Source organism: Carassius gibelio, chromosome A16 (genome assembly GCF_023724105.1).
Source record: "Carassius gibelio isolate Cgi1373 ecotype wild population from Czech Republic chromosome A16, carGib1.2-hapl.c, whole genome shotgun sequence".
Taxonomy (NCBI): Eukaryota; Metazoa; Chordata; class Actinopteri; order Cypriniformes; family Cyprinidae; genus Carassius; species Carassius gibelio.
The window spans coordinates 3,062,607-3,082,586 of NC_068386.1; the positions used below are offsets into that span (position 1 = coordinate 3,062,607).

Below are 19,980 nucleotides of genomic sequence, written 5' to 3' on the forward strand. Positions count from 1 at the left end.
TTATTTGGTTAGTAAGATAGTAAGGTTTAGGGATGAGGTAAGGGTTAAGGGATCTCAAATATGGTCATGCAGAATGAGACATTAATATGTGTTTTAGAAGGACTAATAAATAGATAAAATGCTAGTAATATGCATGCTAATAAGCAACCAGTTAATAGTGAGAACTGGTCCTTAAAATAAAGTGTGACCATATTCTTTTAGCTCCCCCTAGAGGATGGGAAAGGAAAGTGGTTCCTACACGTCAAAGACCAAGAAAGTTTAATTTTAACAATCTGCCTACACATCACAAAAGTTGTTATACTACAGCATTCATGATATCTGTTGCTGAACAAAATCTGCATGCTGCATCGCTGTGCATGTAAAAAATTCTCTCTGTAGAGCTGATTATTTGTCTGTCATCTCTCAGAGTGCTCCGGTGAAGTGGTGTGGTCCAGACGGCTGGGTTGTACTGATCCGAGCTGTCAGAAGTTGGCTTGACCGAGTAGTTGTGGAGCTCCTGAGAGCCGGAGTGTGGCTGTCAATAACACTGACCACACCGGTAAGAGTGCCATTAACTCCTTGCATGTGGAGTCCTTCAATCAATGTCGTCTTCTAGAATACATTACAGAAAGAGTTTTAGTTTCTTTTGCAGTTGGACAGTAATGTGTTTAGCCCTTTCTGGTTATGTCTTTGCCACTGTCTCTGTTCTGTCCTGAACTCCCCAGTGCCGTCCTCCATCTCCTCCTGCTTCCCTCATCACTCCAGCACCGATCAACACATCCAGCTCAGAACACAGTTATTGTGCTGTAGCGCCTGGGCAATGTGGAGTATTCATCTTCCAAGCCTCTGTTTCTCTCTCTCTCTCTCTTCCCATAAGACGTTCCTGGATGCTCTCATGTCATTGTTTGGCTTCGTACAGTACTTTGTGACCACTCTTGTGCACCACAACACGACATTTCCTGATCACCCTTGCCCTGTCTGTTATCAATTCCTTCTTGCATCTCCTCTCTCTCTCTCTCTCTCCTTCTCTTCATCCAGGGAGATCTGAACTCCACTGGGACTCTCATTCGCTACGGTGCTGCAGTGGACTTACTGGACCATAAGGTGAAGGGAAAAGGCACTCTCTTCTATAAATATTAAGAAGTGCCTCATTTTCAGGGATCATTGGCCACAGGGGGATGTCAACAACTCTGCCTACGTAAGTCAGCTCTGCAGCTGTTCCTTCCAATTCCATTTACAATTTTAACAGCATGCTCTCATGTTTTGTTCTCAGCAGTGATTGGCAGATGGGAATGGCATTGGTCAGCCCAAGGATTCTTGGCCACCCATTTCACCCTATCAGCACTCTCCATGAAGTGATGTCAGAGATGGAGGACGAGGAGAGGGAGATGACCCAGGACATTCCTTGTTTCCGGTTTCCACAACCTGTGCCTCGACAGCGCTCGTTCTCCTGTACCCAGCAAGCACTGAAGCGCCGCTCCAGTGGCAACCATCCAGAGTCAGTTAGCAGTGCCAGTCAAAAAAATAGCCAATGAGCATGCAGAAATAGTGATCGTGCCCCACCCTAGAGAAGCGGCCAGCCAATCAGAGAGCAAAAACACAGGGAACGTCCCCAGCGCAGCTCAGATGGACTCTGAGAAAGAGAATATAAGGTACCGCAACTCCAAAATCAGTGACAGGGTCAATAGTGAGCCCACCGACTCCATCCAAAGCAGCAAGTGACAGATTAACAAAAAAAAAAAAAAAAGAAGACATTGAATAATGCATAAAACTGTTGTTTAAAAATTTTCTACTGACTGTATTAAAATAATCTAATATTATTGGCTGAATTTCAGGAAAACATGTTCTCATCCCAAAATTAAAATAAGTAAAAGTTATAAAAAAGAAAAAAAAGAAAATTAAATTTAGAATTAGTAAGAATATATATATATATATATATATATATATATATATATATATATATATATATATATTTTTTTTTTTACTTTATGGCAATAAAACAGATATTCCCTTATTTCCCTTATTTTTCTCTCATTACTATTATATGTTTGCATGTTTTGCTTTTTAGTATTTTAGGGTTTACAACACAAAATATAAAAAATAAATAAATAACTTACTACAGCAGTGAGAATACATTTTATGCACTACAGGAATTGTTTGATTTTCATGAAAATAATATCATATACTACAATAATTATATTACAGTACAATAATAACATCTCATTTTAATATTATCATAAAATCTTAATTAAGCTAAAATATACTTACCGTAATTTTCTGTAAGTAATTTTTGTCTCATCCTATTATATTTTATTGCATTTTCTTGCCACCGGATCTGCTCTCCATTTTAGAGTTTCGGAGGGTTCCCAAGGTGTACTAATGTTTTTCACAAAAAAGTATTATACCTAAAGAAATTAATAGTAAATGCATTTAACATAAAGTGCACTCACATGAGATGAAGTTTCTAGAATGGTCAAGATTCCAGTGCGTCTTTCACAATGGTCCAACTTGACTGAAATATCATCCAGTGATATATTAACAAATAACATTCGACTGGGACATTAATCAGATTACTGAAGTAAAATTGGCTGCAATTGCCCTTTTATGTTAAGCAAACATTTTTCAGTGATAAAAATATAGGTGAAACAGATCATGTCCTTAGAAAAAAGATATTTAAGTGCAAATGATGAATGTGTACACAGACAGTCTTTATTGTAAAAGAGGTAGAGAATACAGGTGTTTCACTGTACAGAGAAAAGACAGCACTGTTGATATACTCATTCAAACGGGAAATAAAGACAGCAAACACACCTCATTCATTTAACTGATGCACACACAAACTCAGTAAAAAAAGAGAAAAGCACACACACACACACACACACAAACCAACAATCTTTGGATTTTTCTCTATTGCCCCCTTCACCAAAGCCAATTCTATCTGAGCTCTGAATAAACAATATAAAGCAGTGATAATAATAATATAATAACTATAATGAAAGCAGTCTTAATGCAGTTTAAAAAGTTCCCCTTTCAACACCCAGATATTGCAGTAACAAATAGTGGAAGTTGTAATGTAGTGGAAAAGTGAAATAACATACATGACGGCAAGTATACGCCATGATCTCATCCAACACTTCTCTCTCTCTCTCTCTCTCTCTCTCTCTCTCTCTCTCTCTCTCACACACACACACACACACACACACACACACACACACACTCATTCAAACGGAAAAAGGGCCTTATTCATGAAACGAAAGCTCAACAGATGTTTAAGTTGTTTGTAAAATCAAAACTTAGATGTAAATTAGTATTTACCAGTTCCACAAACATTATATACCATACCGTATTTTCTGAACTATAAGTCGCACTTTTTTTTTCATAGTTTGGCTGGTCCTGCGACTTATATATGTTTTTTTCCTCGTCATGACGTATTTTTGGACTGATGTGACTTATACTTAGGTGTGACTTATAGTCCGAAAAATACGGTATATATATTTGTATATGTGTGTGTATATATATGTATGCATATGCATAAACTCCATGAACTGTAACAAAAACTTAAGTAAATAAGTAAATTAGTGTTACACACAAATATACATATACATATATATATATATATATATATATATATATATATATATATATATATATATATATGAAGAGTTCAGATGCAAACGCCTCTAAATGCTATCTGAGATTTTCATTTAAAATTAGAATTTTTATCAGGCTTCTATATTTATGTTCAGTTATTTCACTTTAATAGCCTGGAAAAGAACCTGCACATTGTCATTAAAGTAAAATGACTCAATCTAAGGATAGGAGCTTGATAAAAATCCTAATTTTAGATGAAAATTTCAGATGGCACTTAGAGGCTTTTGCATCTGAACTATTCATATATATATATTAATATATATACACACACACACACACACAAGACATTTTGACTGAAATCAGTTCTGCTCACATTGAAGTCAATGCAAAAAAAAAATATACAATTTTACAAACAGTTTACTTCATGAATACGGCCCATTCTTTTGTAAATTACCGTATTGAATGGAATACGCCAATTTTCATAAGAACAGCTGTATGAACGATTTACACGGAAAATCTCTGCTCATATTTCAGTCCGATAATGAGCTTCTAAAAACAAAAATGAGAATAACTAAAACTGCAGTAGGGTAGAAGAGTGAGCATCATTCTTTCGTCCTGGTGGCAGGAGTTCATCAGTCAGAGTTGTCGGAGTGATCGCTGCCGGGTGAAGTGGCCGAGGGAGGCGTGTTCTGCTCCTGCCAGTTACCATTAGTCTGCACAGACAGAAAACTGCTCTTAAAACCATACAAAGAAGTCATCCTGTACAGAGATCTCTAAACATATTCAAATACTAGCATACATGACAATATTTAAAAGGATAGTTCAACCAAAATCATTCATGGGGTCATTTTAATTTTTAGGTGAACTATCCCTTTAAGGCATAGTAAGTGAAAAAAACTAAATTGTGCTTAAGCATGTGCTAAAGATGTTATTTAAAATGATCCAGCGGAAAGTAATAGTCTGAATTGATATGAGGAAAACATTTCACATTTTGGTGTTTTTTTGTGTGTATATTTTCATGTTGTTCACATTGTCTTCAAAGTTCAAACCTCTTTTATTTGGACATTTAGTGATTTCACTTGATAAATCAAAAGCGGTTTTGTAAAATGGTCCACATTATTAATGAGAAGCTGATCACATGTATTATTTCGTTACAAGTAATAAAACACTATTATCATTATTTCAAGATATATTACTATTTAACACTTATTTAATGCAAGTGAAATATATACTGACAGATAATCATAACAAAAATAATAATGGAATTTAAACATTTATACCACACTTTATTTCTATTACTAATATTTTACAACTATTATTGTCCTATCAATATATTCCTGTTTTATGCAAGTAAAATCTCATAATATTCAGATTTAACCATGAAATAATAATTTAAATTTAACAATAACAATACAATTTAATTACAATAACTTTAACATTTATACATTTTATTACTAATAATACACTATTAATATAATTTTAACAAGATGTATTTATATTTCACAATAATTTTTTTAAGTGAAATTTGTCTTAAGGGTTGATTTTTCGGAACTGGGATTTATACGTCATCTGAAAGCTGAATAAATAAGCTTTTTGTATGGTTTATTAGGATCAAACAATATTTGGCCAAGATAAAACTATGAAAATCTTTAATCTCAGGGTGCAAAAAAATCTAAATGAAGTTGTCAAAATGGATTCTGAGCATTGCATATTACTAATCAAAAATTTAGTTTTGATATATTTACGGTAGGAAATGTACAAAATATATTCATGGACATGATCTTTACTCAATATCCTAATGATTTTTGGCATGTAACAAAAATAATAATTTTGGCTATAAGCCAGGATCACAAATTCGGTATCAGATCACGATGATGATAATAATAATAATACTTTAAGAATTTATACAGCACCTTATTTACTATTATTACTAACAATATACCAATATTATTATCATTATATCAAGCTACATTCCTATTTCAAACTTATTTGAATGGAAATTTGTATTATCAGATAATGATAATAATAAAAACATTATTTTTTTTGGATACGTCCATTCAAAGAGTATGTATGTGTAATTCACCTCTGTTCATATGTGTGAATGTTTCTCATTAATAAATCATATGCAACTTCACACATCGCTCTTGATGTGAACAAACCTTAAAAATAATCAACAGAGCACGTGAAACCTTACAAAAAAACTGCATAAACAAGTAAAGATCACGGATCACAGTGATGTGCATGCAAGTCACTTAAAAAGCAAGACTGATAGACGGCAGACATGAGCATGCATGTGATGAGCTCCTCACCCGGCTCTCTCTGGTACTATAGAGTCTGTCTGAGAAGCGTGATTGAGCGTCCTACCAGAGAGAGAGAGAGAGAGAGAGAGAAGGACATTTAGACAGAGCTGCACACTAAAGCAAACACACAAAACACATCATTCCCTCTGATGTTACTGAAGCAGTGAGATCCTCGCACACAGGGACAATGACATGTGGCAGGGGAGCAGGAATGCTGTTTGAGTTTAAGACAGTCGTACCTGAGCCCCCATGTGATAAGATGGCTGCTCTCCGTTCATTGGAGGAACTCCGAGGAAGCAGTCAGCTGACCCTGACAGCGAGAACGACCCTGAGCCTGGAAAAATAAGAGGTGTATATATATCAATATTGCAATTCTGTGCAGAAGTCTGAAGCAAGGATGCACTGAATTGATCAAAAGTGACAGAAAAGATATTATTAAAATATATATTATATTTTATATAAATGCTGTTCTTTTGAACTTTCTATTCAAAGAATCCTGAAAAACATTTTCAAGAAATATATGAAGCAGCACACCTGTTTTTAACATTGATAATAATAAGAAATGTTTCTTAAGCAGCAAATCAGCATATTAGACTGATTTATGAGGATCATGTGACACTGAAGACTGGAGTGATGATGCTGAAAATACAGCTTTGCATCGCAGGAATAAATAACATTTTTAAAAACATTAGAAAATAAAACAGTTATTTTAAATTGTAGTAATATTTTACAATATTAATGCTTTTACCGTATTTTTGTTCAAATAAATGCAGCTTTGGTGAGAATATTCGATTTTAGAATCATTAAAATGGTGCCAAACTTTTGAACAGTCTATTAATATATTGTTTAAATTGTTAAACAACAGAATATATGTGTATTGCTTTCAAATTCTTTAATCACGTTACAGTTGAAAACATTTTTCCACAATTCTGGTTTCTTTTAATTTGATTGATTCAATCAACAGATGGTCAGTCACAAGTCAGTTTTCAGTTTCAGCTGAATATTACTGTTTCTTAATATGTATTAAATATCCTGTTTCAAATCTCCAAATCTAGTGTGAAAACGCCTCATCAGAGCTAAAGATCTGAACTGACCCGTGGAGTTTGGAGTGTGGGGGGATTCCTCGCTCTGTGTCGCCCCTAAGGCCGTCTTCATGGCATACAGATTGGCCTCTTCCTGGAACTTCCCAATGTTCTTCTTATAGCGAATCCTCTTGTTGCCAAACCAGTTGGACACCTGTTACGATTTCAGAGGCAGAATGAAACGGATACATCTCTGATGACCGGACGCTCCCATAGTGCACTGAGAGTCAGGCTCCTCTCAAACGCTCAAAAGAGAACAAGTCTATGAGATCTGATAGAGGGGCTGGTACCTGAGACATAGTGATACCGCACTGCTTGGCCAGCTCTTCTTTGGCCTCCTCGCTCGGGTACGGGTTCGAGAGATGGGAATAGAAATACTCGTTCAGGACCTCTGTGGCCTGTTTGCTAAAATTACGCCGTTTACGCCTGAAAAACCAAGAAAGTGCCACAGTCAAACAAAAATCTAAAATTATCATCTACACGTAGAGCAAACAAGGTCTCTGCAGGTTTATGAAGGTAAATTTAAGACCTTTTAAGACCCATAATGAAAATTTAAGGAATAAAATGAAATGCATGTTCTCTGTCAATATGAAGTGAGTTTCTGAATAAAACACGAACATATATACATTTTATATATATATATATATATATATATATATATATATATATACATATGTATACCAATGGGATCAGTAAAATCAATTTAATTGAAAAGGAAAACAAGTTTTCATCCCCCATTGACTGGAATTTGTTTTAAGCATTTAAAATTGTTCCATTTTTTAAGACTTCTCAAGGAGATGTTTTCTGAATACGTTTAGAAATTTTTTTCTAGAAAACAAAAACACTGAGATATTAGTTTTTAGCAATGCATGAAACATTTAATGCCACGACGTTTTTCAATCCACATTTTAAGACCATGCACAAAGCCGGAACAATTAACTTTCTGATATTGAAAACAAAGATTTAATATCACAAAATACATTTCGAACCCACCTGGCGTCCAGAAAGCGTGAGCGCAGTATCATGACCGCTTCACAGGTGCTCTGTTTGAGCTGCGTCTGGATGGAGCTGAACTTGCGGTGGATGATGGCCACCATACGCTCGATCTCACGCGGAGACACGGGACGGGTGCGAGACTGCTCCCTCAGGAGGTTCATAACATGGGTGGTGAACTCACTGCAGGCCTGGAAACGACAATGAGATTAGAAAACACTCAGAACATGTGTTTTCTTAAGTCAGACATCCATTTTCTGTGCAAACTGACAAAAACACAATAGTGTGCAACAGTTGGGTTCTGGAAGCAAAAATCCCATTCATTTTCTCCATAGAGGAACTGATCTTGAACAATAACTTATAAACCACTAAAGTGAGACCTACTGTGAGCGACAAGGTTATCAATTGACATTATATGCTTTGATTGAAACCATCAGCAAGCTTTATTTGAACTTATTTAAAATATTAAAAAGAAAATCATATTCAAAAGTGGAATTCCTGATGGAAAAGTACATCACCCACGATTCTGCAGAAAAATCTCCACTAAACACAAGCAAATAATCTCTCTCCATGAAGCATTGTGAGTGGCATAATAATAAGAATGATCTCTAACTACTTTAAAGTTTTGTACTGTTTGTACTTGGTAATATCCTTATTTTGCAATAGAAGGAAAAAAAAAGAGTTTCTTTACATTTACAATTTCACAATGTTTTTAATACTATTATTTCAATTCAATGTCATTCACAATGCTTCATGGGCTTGCGGCTCCTTTTCTTCATTACAGCTGTTAAGCTTTGTCTTTTAGCTGATTTTCAAATATTTTTGCTTCAAATCAAAGTTAGAAAAATTGTGATTCGCTGGTTTAGTTCACTTTTTCTAATTCTTTAACAAAGACTTTTTCTTTTAAATCCGTATGGAAATAGTGAATGAATAATATACTTCCAGAAACAACGCAGCTGAAAAAGCCATGTGATGCAGGATTCTGGACCAATGAGATTTCGCTGGGGGCGTGGCTACCCAGCACAATGGCAGCATTATGTACCTGCTCGTATTTTTCCAGCTCTGTGTGGTAAATGTTCCGAATTTGGCTCAACTTGCTTTTATAGTCGGAGTGCTCCAGTGAGCTGTCAGGTGACATCCCGCCAGAGCTGGTCGCAGCAGAGACCGCCGCAGCGGCTCCGCCCCCCTTTTCAGGACCGGCCACACCTTCGGCCAGCAGCATGTTGTCCAATCGCACGAGCTGTGGGTCTGGTGGCTCCTCCTCCTGAGCATTTCTCATAGAAAGACCTGTAAATATGAAACAAATACATTAAAGTTTACAGATTTTCAACCACTTTGCATTGTTTCAGTTATTAAATGAAGTAAATGAACATTGTGTATTATTTTTTTCATGTTACGCCAAGACACCCCCATTTATTTGTCCGCCGTATGGCACATTTTACCACTTTTGTGAAAACTACAGATCCTATACTTCCACATTTTAGTCAAATCGGGCCAAGTGCATTATGGGTGATGCAGTTTTCCCGTGTTATTCCCCCGCAGCCCTTTTATCGAGTCACGTAGCAATTACTCCTTTAATATTCACCATATTATGTTTACACTTAATAATAAAGATAACTAATTGTATTAGTACACTGGTATTAGTACTTCAAATGTAAGAAATTTTATATGTGAATAATATACATAACAATAAACATTAATAGATATAATACAAACAAATAATTTCAAAAATTATGAATTTGTTTATTTAAAAGCCATACCAAATTATTTGTGTATGTTCATGCTATAAAAACTACATTTGAGTTGCTTAACACCCATATTTCTAATTTCATATTTCTAATTTCTAAATTTGGGTTAGCTTATTTAAAACCCTTAATTTTCTCAGGAGTAGAAATATCACAATCCAACATGCCTGATAGTATAATGGCAGTCAATGACCTACAAGATAAATATGAGTTTTAATTCATTTTAATGTTTTCTCTGGAGCAACACAAGGTTAAGTGCTTCAGTCAAGAGCAAAACATTAAGCAGTTCTTGTCTCATCACTGCTTTAACATTGAAACCACCCTAAAATCTGCTTTATTTGATTACACATACTCTTATTAGGAGAGATTTAATTTTTTTATGTTACTAGACAGCACTGTACGATAAACAGTGAATAGTGGCAGTAGTGTGTGATTAATGACACAGGCTGTGAGGGAGCTTGCCAAACCACGGAAATTAAGTATCCATTAGGCACAAGGCCATTTAATTACTAACCATCACTATAAACATCTCAGTCCTCTTAAGGGATTTTCTAAACTTAGACTCTTCATACTAACCAAAGGCATTGTGCAGTTATTATTAGGTCAGTTCTTGCCTGCAAACAATTAGAGTTGTTCCGATTCCGATACTAGTATCGGAAATATCTCCGATACCACAACAAATTCTGGCATCGGCATCGGCGAGTACATGAACCCATATACCGATCCGATACCATTTTCTTAAAAAAGACCTAGTTATGACCGCAAGCTTTGCCTAACCGCTGCACGGTTCTTCTTCGCTGCTCAAAATGCATTGAAAACACAGGAAGTTGTGCTGTGTTGCCACAAGCAACCCCTGTTTAGAGCAGCGAAGAAGAAATGAAAACGCGTTAGCAGCCCTTATCTATATATGACTGGATCACTCATCACATTCTAAACTGCCAAAACACAGTGAAGCCGCTACTATATTATAGATCAGTGGTTAGCAGTATGTCTCTGTAGTACCGGTAGTTACAGACTCTCGAGTATATTCAGTACCGGCAGCTGCGTTCAGTCGCTTCCGTGTAAGTCAAAGCGCAGGGCTCCAGACAGTAGCCGAATATATACTAGTGTCTGTGAATATTAAACTGCAAAATACTATTTAAATATTACTCCCGCAAAATCTACATCTCTGTGGGTGACTGGCACAGATGCGCGAGAGCTCGCTGTTTTGTAGTCTCTGCTGTGTGTCATGAGGACACGAACGCATAAACCGTCACTTCATGAGAATTTACCGTTTCATTTGAGAATACTGTCATATCATAAACACAGACACTCAAAGATCTTCATGGCAGCCCATTAAAATAAATGTTTGGTTTACATGAGTAAATTGACAATATATAAAGCTACTGTTGTAGCCTACAGTAATAATAATACATCTCTATAATAATAATAATTATGCCTAGATGGTTGCTTGTTTTTTACTTGTTTTGTTGTAAAGAGATTATCTGATTAATAGATCTTTTTTGTTGCAGTTTTTTTATACAGTTATATTGTAAAACTTAAATACCTTTTTTAGTTTGCGGTGTTAGATTTTTGGCTGCATTTGAAGTTCTTTTTTGCATAAGAAAATAAATAATACTGTCAAATTCATGTTAGATAATAAAAATACTGTAATAAATACAGTAGTTCACCATGTATTTGTTCATGTTTTATTGAGGGATCTGTCTGAAGCACACCATAAAAAAATTCTAGCAATTTACACAGGGCTAGTAGTATATACAGCTGTATATACAGATATACACCCAGGTATCGGATCAGTACTCGGTATCGGCCGATACCCTGAGCCCAGGTATCGGAATCGGTATCGGGAAGAGAAAAAGGGTATCGGAACATCTCTACAAACAATAGGATGCTGCATGCAAATAAAAAGGTTTGTGTTAATATACTAGATGGTTGTTATTATTTTCTCATAGAAGCCTATTACTATCATACTTGTACTTAATGCATGCAAACAATTTGATATCAGATGCATGAAAAACAATTTAGTTTGAGATAATATCACAGACATAAAGCTGAGAATAATGTATTCAGGAAATGCAAATGTGGTCTTCAGACAAACCAGATAACATTTGTTGTTGTTGTGATTATATAGCTATTTAAAAAACATGCAGGCAAATAATTTTGGCAAATAATATGGGTTTTTGGTATAAGATTAATTTTAAAAGCTGCATACCTGTTCAAACCCATAATCATGATGCTATTGTAGAGTTAAACATGTTTTTAACAATTCAAATCATGCAATATTGCATGGAAACGATGGGGGTTGAGAATACATTTATAAACTAGAATAAACTCTAAATGATTATTTAGGGGAAATATTAAAATTATTGTATTTTTGTGAAGTCTACACTCTTCTGGCTTTGTTCTTGCAGAACATGGCGGCTGTGCCGATTACAAAGGCAACTTTTAAACCAATTATAAAGTTACATTTATGAGATTTACCATTTTTCAAACAAAATGCATGCTCATTACTCACCAGTTTTCTCCTTAATTTCGCACAGGACGCTGAATAAAGCCGGTTTCATCCGATGACAGTTTAAAGCGTGTTTTCTATCACAAAATAACAAGCAAAAGTCAGTCAGCTAATATTATCATGCTACCGATGGAACAGTGAAATCGCCTTGCTAGTGAAAATAAAATATTATTTCACAACCCCACTCTTGATATAATTTAGATTTTTCTTTAAACATATTAAATACTGATTACCGATTTCGTTTCTACTGACACATTAGCCTTTCACTTTAGCTTCAGGCAGTGATTTGTTTTTGTGGAATGAGTAAAAAAAAAGTAACTAAAATAACCTATATAGATTTATGTACATCTAATAAAGAATCAATATAATGCAACGTATATACTACAAAACTGAATAAGAAAAAGAGTTTGTTGAAAGTCAAGTAAAACGTAAACAATAGCAGTTAACTTATACCGTGAACTTCAGCACACATTCTAATAAATGTTTAAACAGTAATAACTTTAAAGGTAAAATAAAAGTGTATTTGATTGGACTAAAGATACAATTACTTCATTAAAAAGGTTAGATAATAGATATTTCTATGTTTTAGCATACCCTTGTCTCACGCGGCCGTTAGCTCAATGCTAAACTTAACGTTACGTTAAGTTTTCAAAGAAATCATTTTAAATAACTAACTCACTTTGCTTGAGCTTCGTCTAAACTTTGGTCGGTAATCGTCATGATCTGTTGCAGGATGTCTCCAATGTCTCGGCGGTTGTTGTGTCCATTTTCGGTGCCTTCGAGGCCCACGGGGTCTCCATCGGGGCGGTGTTGAGAAGGCGGGTGCACCGGGTTAAGGGGATGCATTCCCGGGTGGACGTTCAACCCGAGACCGCGGCTTGCGCTGGGCCCGTTGCCCGTGATGGGCTGCTGCGGCTGCAACATCCTGAGCAGTATATTAATCTAGATGAGTGTGTGTCCATGCATCACCACGATGGGTTCCCCTAGCGACTGACACATAAAAAACCGTGTCCTTGCATGGAAATAGGCATTCTGCAAATGCAAAAGTCAAGATATGAGTACACTTTGACCACGCAGTCCTGTTGCATGGGTCAAAATCAGTACATAAAAACTCATAGGTGAAATTGAAACCTCATCTAACCAAGTATGAAAGTGAATTTCTGCTCCCAGGAAAATGTAAAAAAAAAAAAAAAGATAAGTTTTTTGTGTGATTAAATCTCACAAAGCTGTCAAGAACATGTTCAATTAGCATCCTGAAAAAATAAAAAAAAAAGATTGATAAAAAAATACATATAAATCAAATGATGCTTTAATTTAGCTGATTTAAATTAAACAAAACATTACATTCCCGTGAATAGAATGATAAGTGAAATTAAAATACTTCCAGAATTGCAAAATGATTTGGGGTAGAATCATTCTTAATTAATTAATAGTTATCGTTAAAATAACTGCTAATTTCTTTTTTAAATTATTTATATATATATATATAAAAAAATATATATATATATATATATATATATATATATATATATTTAAATATGTAAATATCATTCATTTATTTCTTGTTCATTTATTTACTTGTTTGTTTTAAGGGCGAAATGTGAACTGGGCGTGTACTCGACTGTTTTCAAGAGATTCACTCTTGTATCAAAGCACAGTTTGAAATGTGATATTCTTGCATGCACTCAACAGTTGCTCAACATATACAAGATTCCTTACTGCAAGTGCATAGTTTACATGTCACCATGTCACGGCCCGGAGGCTTTAGGTCTGAAATGTAATCAACAGGGGGAGAAACAAGACATGTTTCTTGGTGAAAATGGAACGTGAATATCAAGTATCTTATTTTAAATGCTAGTGGCTCATTTGGTTTCTCCACCATTCTCGAGTCTTGTTCTTTATCGCCGAGTCTAACTTCTCGTTTTTCTGGTAGTCAACAGGAAATCTGCAAAACCACAGACTGTGTTAAACAAACAGGCTGCCAGTTTCAACATGTAAGACTTTCTGAGCTGTTGAGCGTCAGCACACATTTCTCAGACATATGAATATAAAATAGCTTAGCATTTGAAAAAATAAGTTGGTTTGATATATCATGCGTATAGTGCATTTCTATACATGAGCCAATTCCACTACTTACACTGACATGGGCCAAATAAATAGGGGTGGATCAGGGCCATAAGAGAGGAACAGGAAGAGACTGTGAAGCAGTGAAGTTGTCGATGCATCGTGTCAGCTTCTAGCTCCTTTCAGATTCGTTTGTGAAAAACACTCATGTAGTTATAGATATGTGGGAGCTAATGCTTGTTCGTACACGGAGGTGAGATGCATGTGGGCTTTACTTGACATTCCGCTCTGAGGACCTCGTTTTAACTCATCGAAGGTTGAGAAGGTAAGCAGGGCCGTACAATGTCACCTACTATCTAAATCTGTGTTGAAATAAGTACAGTTACTTGTTATTACTATATAATAACCATGCTGTGCACTGAAAGTGTTTAAGATAAGTTGTCAAATGTCATGTTCTACTACAGACTACGTAATTAAAAATGTGTTTATAAATGTTAGACATACTTGAGATGTATATGCTGATTACATGCACAACTGTTCAGTGTCTTTCGATGTCTCGACTTGTTGAGCAAATGGAAATGAGAGTTCTTCAACTTCGTACTTTTAATAAGCTCTCAAATTTTCTTCCATGGACAGCTCGGCAGAAGCTATGATGAACTGCGCCGAGGTCAAAGTTGAAACCTCAGTGGACAAGCAGTTGGAGCCTCTTCTCATCCTCGAAGAGGGGGATGAACCTTCGGATGTGATAAACAGCAGCAGAGGAAGGACCGTACTGAGAGTTAGGACGACTGATGAAAACACAAAGGATGACATTAGAGAAGCCACAGAGGGAAGTACACATGATCACAACAGTGTCCAAGAAGGAAAAGGTGAGAGTAAAACAATGCAAGCAGAAATGAATGAGGAGAAGAATGCAACTATAGAAAGTCAACAGGTGGAAGATCATGCAGGTCGTGAAATTATTACAAAAACCGACAAGGGACTGTCAGACGGGACGGCTGCAGGACCAGAGAAGATGCTACAAGTAGAGACTCAAGACAAATCAAGCGTTCAAGGAGAAGTAAAACTGCGGCCCAAAGACAGACTGAGCCCTGACGATGCAAAGCAAATGGTAAAGTTTCATAATTATCTGAAATTTATTCAGATTATTTATTAAGTGCAGGACTCTTTCCTGTGTTAATGTATTTACTATTGAATCACTCAGTGTAACGAAACATTTTTATTATCGATTATATTAGCATCTTCATTTGGTTGGGGTCGGTGAGATTTCTTAATGTTTTTAAAAAGTCTCTTACATGAGTTAATTTGATAAAAAAATATGTGTGTTTTCTATTGTAATATATTTATTCCTGTGATCAAAGCTGAATTTTTTTATAATCATCAGTGTCACATGATCCTTCAGAAATTATTCTGATATGCTGATTTGCTGCTCAAGAAACATTTCCTATTATCGATATTTAAAACATTTGTGCTGCTTCCTATGTTTATGGAAACCGTGATACAGTATTCTTTGATGAAGAGAGATTTCAAAAGAAGACATTATAAATGTATTTACTGTCACTTTTGATCAATGCAATTCATCCTTGTGGAATAAAAGTGTTAATATAATAATATTAATAATAAAAAAAACTCTTAACTACAGACTTTTGACCAGTATTGTAAATGAGTCCCAAAGCTAACAGGTATGGACTAATAATATTCCAAAAGCTTCACATTTGTTACTTTAGTTGTCATGGGATTAGAAAGCCTTTTTTTTTGCATCAAAAAATAAAGAATAATAATAATAATTTTGCATGATTTTGTACATTTCCAAAGGACTTTTAAAAGGTATTTACAAAAATACAAAAGTTTCGTCTAGAGAAACTGACACACCCATTATTAAGAATTATGAAATGAACGCTACTTCTGTAATCTGAAATATTTATGAGTGAAAAGGTCAAAAAACAAAACAAAAGCCCTTTATTTGATCCGTCAGGAGCTGAGTGGATTGTGTTGAGGAGATACCATTACTGACTTTTGGAAATTAAGCAACATCTAGACACTTACAGTATGGAAAGACTCGTTTGACTCCAAACTTGCATGAGTTTCTTTCTTCTGTTGAACACAAAGGAAGATATTCTGACGAATGTGGGTAACCCAACTGTTGCTGGTAGCCATTGACTTCCACAATGTGGAAATGGCTCAATGGCTACCATCAACTGTTGGGTTACCCACATTCTTCAGAATATCTTCTTTAGTGTTTAACAGAAGAAAGAAACTCATGCCGGTTTGGCTCAACATAAAGGTGAGTACATGATCATTTTGGTCGAACCGTCGCTTTAATGACGGATTTGATGTGATGTGCTCAGGTTCACAGGACATCTCAAGATTTCCCAGACGCTTTGTGTGAGCTGTTGTTCGCGTTACAAGAGGGCCGGCGACTCAATGACCAGCGCTGCTCGTTCAGTCTGGATCGCCGCAGGAGGTGTTACTCAGAGCCCTGCACACCTCGCCACAGCCAGAGAGGTGAAGAAACACAATCTGAATGCATCTCCTTGCCATTATTACGGAAAATAATACAACACATAGGACTGATTGAACTGTGTCTTTCCATACAGTGGTGTTCTCCTCCATGACGTCCCTGCAGAAGGAGGAGTTCTTCGATTTGTTGGCGACTTCTCAGGGTCGTCGACTGGATGACCAGCGAGCAGAGCTCCAGAACATTCCTTCTGCCCCCCCACCTCCGCTGCCCAAAGCCAAACAGAGGAAGAGCAGCTGGAAGATCCCCGAGGTCACCCGAACCGTTCCCATGCAAACACCCAAAGAGGACTTCTACAACATGATCGTCAACTCACAAGTGAGCGCTGCGGAGATGTTGTTTATCACCACTGGAACAGACACATATAATCTAGTCTGCATCTTTGTCTTTGTATTTGAATTATGTTGGGAACGTATTATTTTCTTATTGCTAACTTCACTAAACACAGGGATCTCATACTCGCTGATGCCAGGATCCCAAATATAATATAAAATAATACATAAACAGCTGTATATTTTCATCTGAGACTGACTTTAGAAACATGTTTATTTATTTATTTGTTTTCAAAGACAAATAACTGTTTGTTTGTTTTTATTTATTTATTTTATTTATTTAATTCCTGGTTGGTAAAGGTCTTTTAAACATTTTTTATTATTATTGTTATTATTATTAATAATTGATAAATGTTTATGATTAATATAATAATTTTTGGTTTTTAATGTCAAATTGGTAACGCTAATGTTTTTGATTTCAAAAATTATTATTATTGTATTAACTTTTTAATAATAATAATAATAATATATTATAATATTAGAAATTATTATTTTTATTTATCTCAACACATTTATAATCAATATAATATTTTCAAGTCAGTAATGTCAAATTGGTAACGGCTAATGTTTTTAATTTCAAAAATAATAATTGTTGTATAAACTTTTTAATAATAAATATAATATTCTAAAAATTATTATTATTATTTATCACAACAAATTTATAATCAATATTATATTTTTCAGTCAGTAATCTCAAATTGGTAAAGGCTAATGTTTTTAATTCCTAACATTATTATTATTGTATTAACCTTTTAATAATAATGATAATAATTAAAAAATATATTATTATTATTATTTATCAGAACAAATGTATAATCAATATTATATTTTCCAGTCAGGAATGTCAAATTGGTAAATGCTAATGATTTTGATTTATTATTATTGTATTAACATTTTAATAATAATAATAATAATAATAATAATTTATTATTATAATATAAAAAAGTATGATCAGTATGATATTTTCCAGTCAGTAATGTCAAATTGGTAAAGGCTAATGGTATTTATTTCTAAAATGTGTATTATTGTCATATCCTTTTCATTATATTTATACAATTTATAATATAAAAAATTATTTTATAATTTTTCACTACAAAACATGTATCATCAATATAATAAGTTCTAGACAGTAATGTCAAATTTGTAATGGCTAATGTTTTGATTTCTTAAATTAATTAATAATAAAATGATTCTCATTAAACGTAATAATAATAATAATTATTGTTGTCATTATTAATTGATTGATTGATTTCTATTTTTGTTTGCCCAGGCCCAGGGGCGGCTGGAGGAGCAGCGCAGTGCAGCTCCAGGACCGATGGACGATGAAGATTTCTTTAGTTTGTTGCTGAAGGTCCAGGGCGGAAGAATGGATGAACAGAGAACGGAGCTCAAACCTGGTCATTAAGAGAGAATCAAACGGGAGGTTCCTGCTTTACTGGGCCTGTTACAGTGTGTGAGTTTATCCTGTCAGACTCTTTCCTGTACAAGTATCTATAAAGATCAGACTACCAGTATAAGAACACTTGCACTACTTCTTGCTACACTTATTGCGCTTGAAATCATAACTCAATATTAAACGGGAGAGTCACAGAATATCTCTTGCTTTAAAGATAAAGGTCATTTGAAGGATCTCTGCTCTTTCTGTTATGTACATGCTACGGTAAGGAAATAAAGGTTTCAATGTGAATTATAATGTTTACTGTAATTATTATTATGAATTGTGAATTATTATGCACAGATTTCTAATAATTCATAATTCTTACATCACATATTCATCCACTAGATGGCGAAAGAGACTAATCATTTTAATCTCACTTGAGTAGGAAGGACAAACATAATGCAAATATATATGCATTTAATGCATTTTATCAGCTATATATTTTGAGTTCATTTTTTTAAATACATTTTGTTAAATATAACATAAAAATGTATAATGTTTGACATATGGGCCTTTTTTTGTGTGTAAAATCAGTAATGGTGTCCACTTCTAATTCAGTACAGTAGGCCCCAAAAGTATTTGGACATTTAAAAATATATAATAAAGGTTATTGCATGAGATAACAAAACAGGATAACAAATAAATTAAAGAAAGCCCATTTTTCAAACAAAACACTTCAGAAAAAAAAAAATAAGTTTAAGTTTCAGATCATAAAACCTATACATATACTGTTCAAAGACCAAAAAAAAAAAACAAAGCGGCGAAGGAAAGGTAAAGAGCTCTTGTGTGAGTCCGATCTCATTAAACGACCTGTTCACTGGTGATGGAGGTGAGCAGACGTCAAGGCTAATGAGAGCACAGTCTCTTTCCACAGGGACACGGGACCCTAACTGCAGACTAAAGCATGTGTTCATCACACGCTGAAGGTCACACATGATGTTCTTTCTCATTAGACTGCAGCTCAATCAGGTTTCCACTGAGAGACGTTCATTGAGGGAGAGCGTGATAATTGTCAGGTGTTGTTCTCAAATCACCAGCTACACTCTTAACATTAGTAATTAGCATTTTTTTTTATGCCTGGTTTTTATATGAGCTTCCCCTGCAGCGATCAGGTTTGGGAACATGACACTGCCTGTGCATTACCAGCAATTTGTGCTCAATTACAAGATCACGAGGCAAAAAATGTCTGCATGCAAAAAAAAAAAACAAGAAAAAAAACGTAGCACATAGATATGCACTGCAATGTAATGCTTTCAATAAGTTAAGTTTGGCCAGAAACATGCAACATTTTCACAAAGATCTCACATTTTGTTTTTGATATCTGCTCATAAGAGAATTTTCAGTATAATATGCACACACACACACACATTTTTTTTTTTTGTGAAAAGTGTGTTCATCCCATAGGCGTAATGGTTTTTATACTGTA

General features: G+C 34.9%; 2 protein-coding genes and 1 long non-coding RNA gene across 4 annotated transcripts; 2 read left to right on the forward strand and 1 right to left on the reverse strand.

The window, feature by feature from the left end:
• Positions 1-282: 282 nt before the first annotated feature.
• On the forward strand, positions 283-1,822 carry LOC128031165 (uncharacterized). Its single transcript, XR_008188061.1, has 3 exons — positions 283-538; positions 1,018-1,177; positions 1,256-1,822. It is a non-coding gene; the product is annotated as an uncharacterized LOC128031165 (long non-coding RNA).
• An 844-nt stretch (positions 1,823-2,666) lies between these two features.
• LOC128031076 (pre-B-cell leukemia transcription factor 1) lies at positions 2,667-13,250 on the reverse strand. Of its 2 annotated transcripts, XM_052619293.1 has the most exons (9): positions 12,882-13,245; positions 12,206-12,279; positions 8,988-9,232; positions 7,946-8,136; positions 7,243-7,378; positions 6,965-7,106; positions 6,110-6,204; positions 5,880-5,930; positions 2,667-4,283 (listed from the first exon to the last, which is right to left on the reverse strand). In XM_052619293.1, the coding sequence occupies exons 1-9, from the start codon at positions 13,124-13,126 to the stop codon at positions 4,203-4,205; spliced, it is 1,260 nt and encodes a 419-aa protein (XP_052475253.1). In that variant the 5' UTR covers positions 13,127-13,245; the 3' UTR covers positions 2,667-4,202. The 2 variants fall into 2 exon arrangements, with proteins under 2 accessions (XP_052475253.1, XP_052475254.1); XM_052619294.1 differs by lacking the exon at positions 5,880-5,930 and having other exon boundaries at positions 12,882-13,250.
• Positions 13,251-14,250: 1,000 nt separating this feature from the next.
• Positions 14,251-18,803, forward strand: LOC128031220 (G-protein-signaling modulator 1). The gene is made up of 5 exons (XM_052619502.1): positions 14,251-14,591; positions 14,903-15,377; positions 16,615-16,771; positions 16,864-17,102; positions 18,387-18,803. Exons 2-5 carry the CDS (start codon positions 14,916-14,918, stop codon positions 18,519-18,521), a joined length of 993 nt encoding a protein of 330 aa, XP_052475462.1. The 5' UTR covers positions 14,251-14,591; positions 14,903-14,915; the 3' UTR covers positions 18,522-18,803.
• Positions 18,804-19,980: the final 1,177 nt, after the last annotated feature.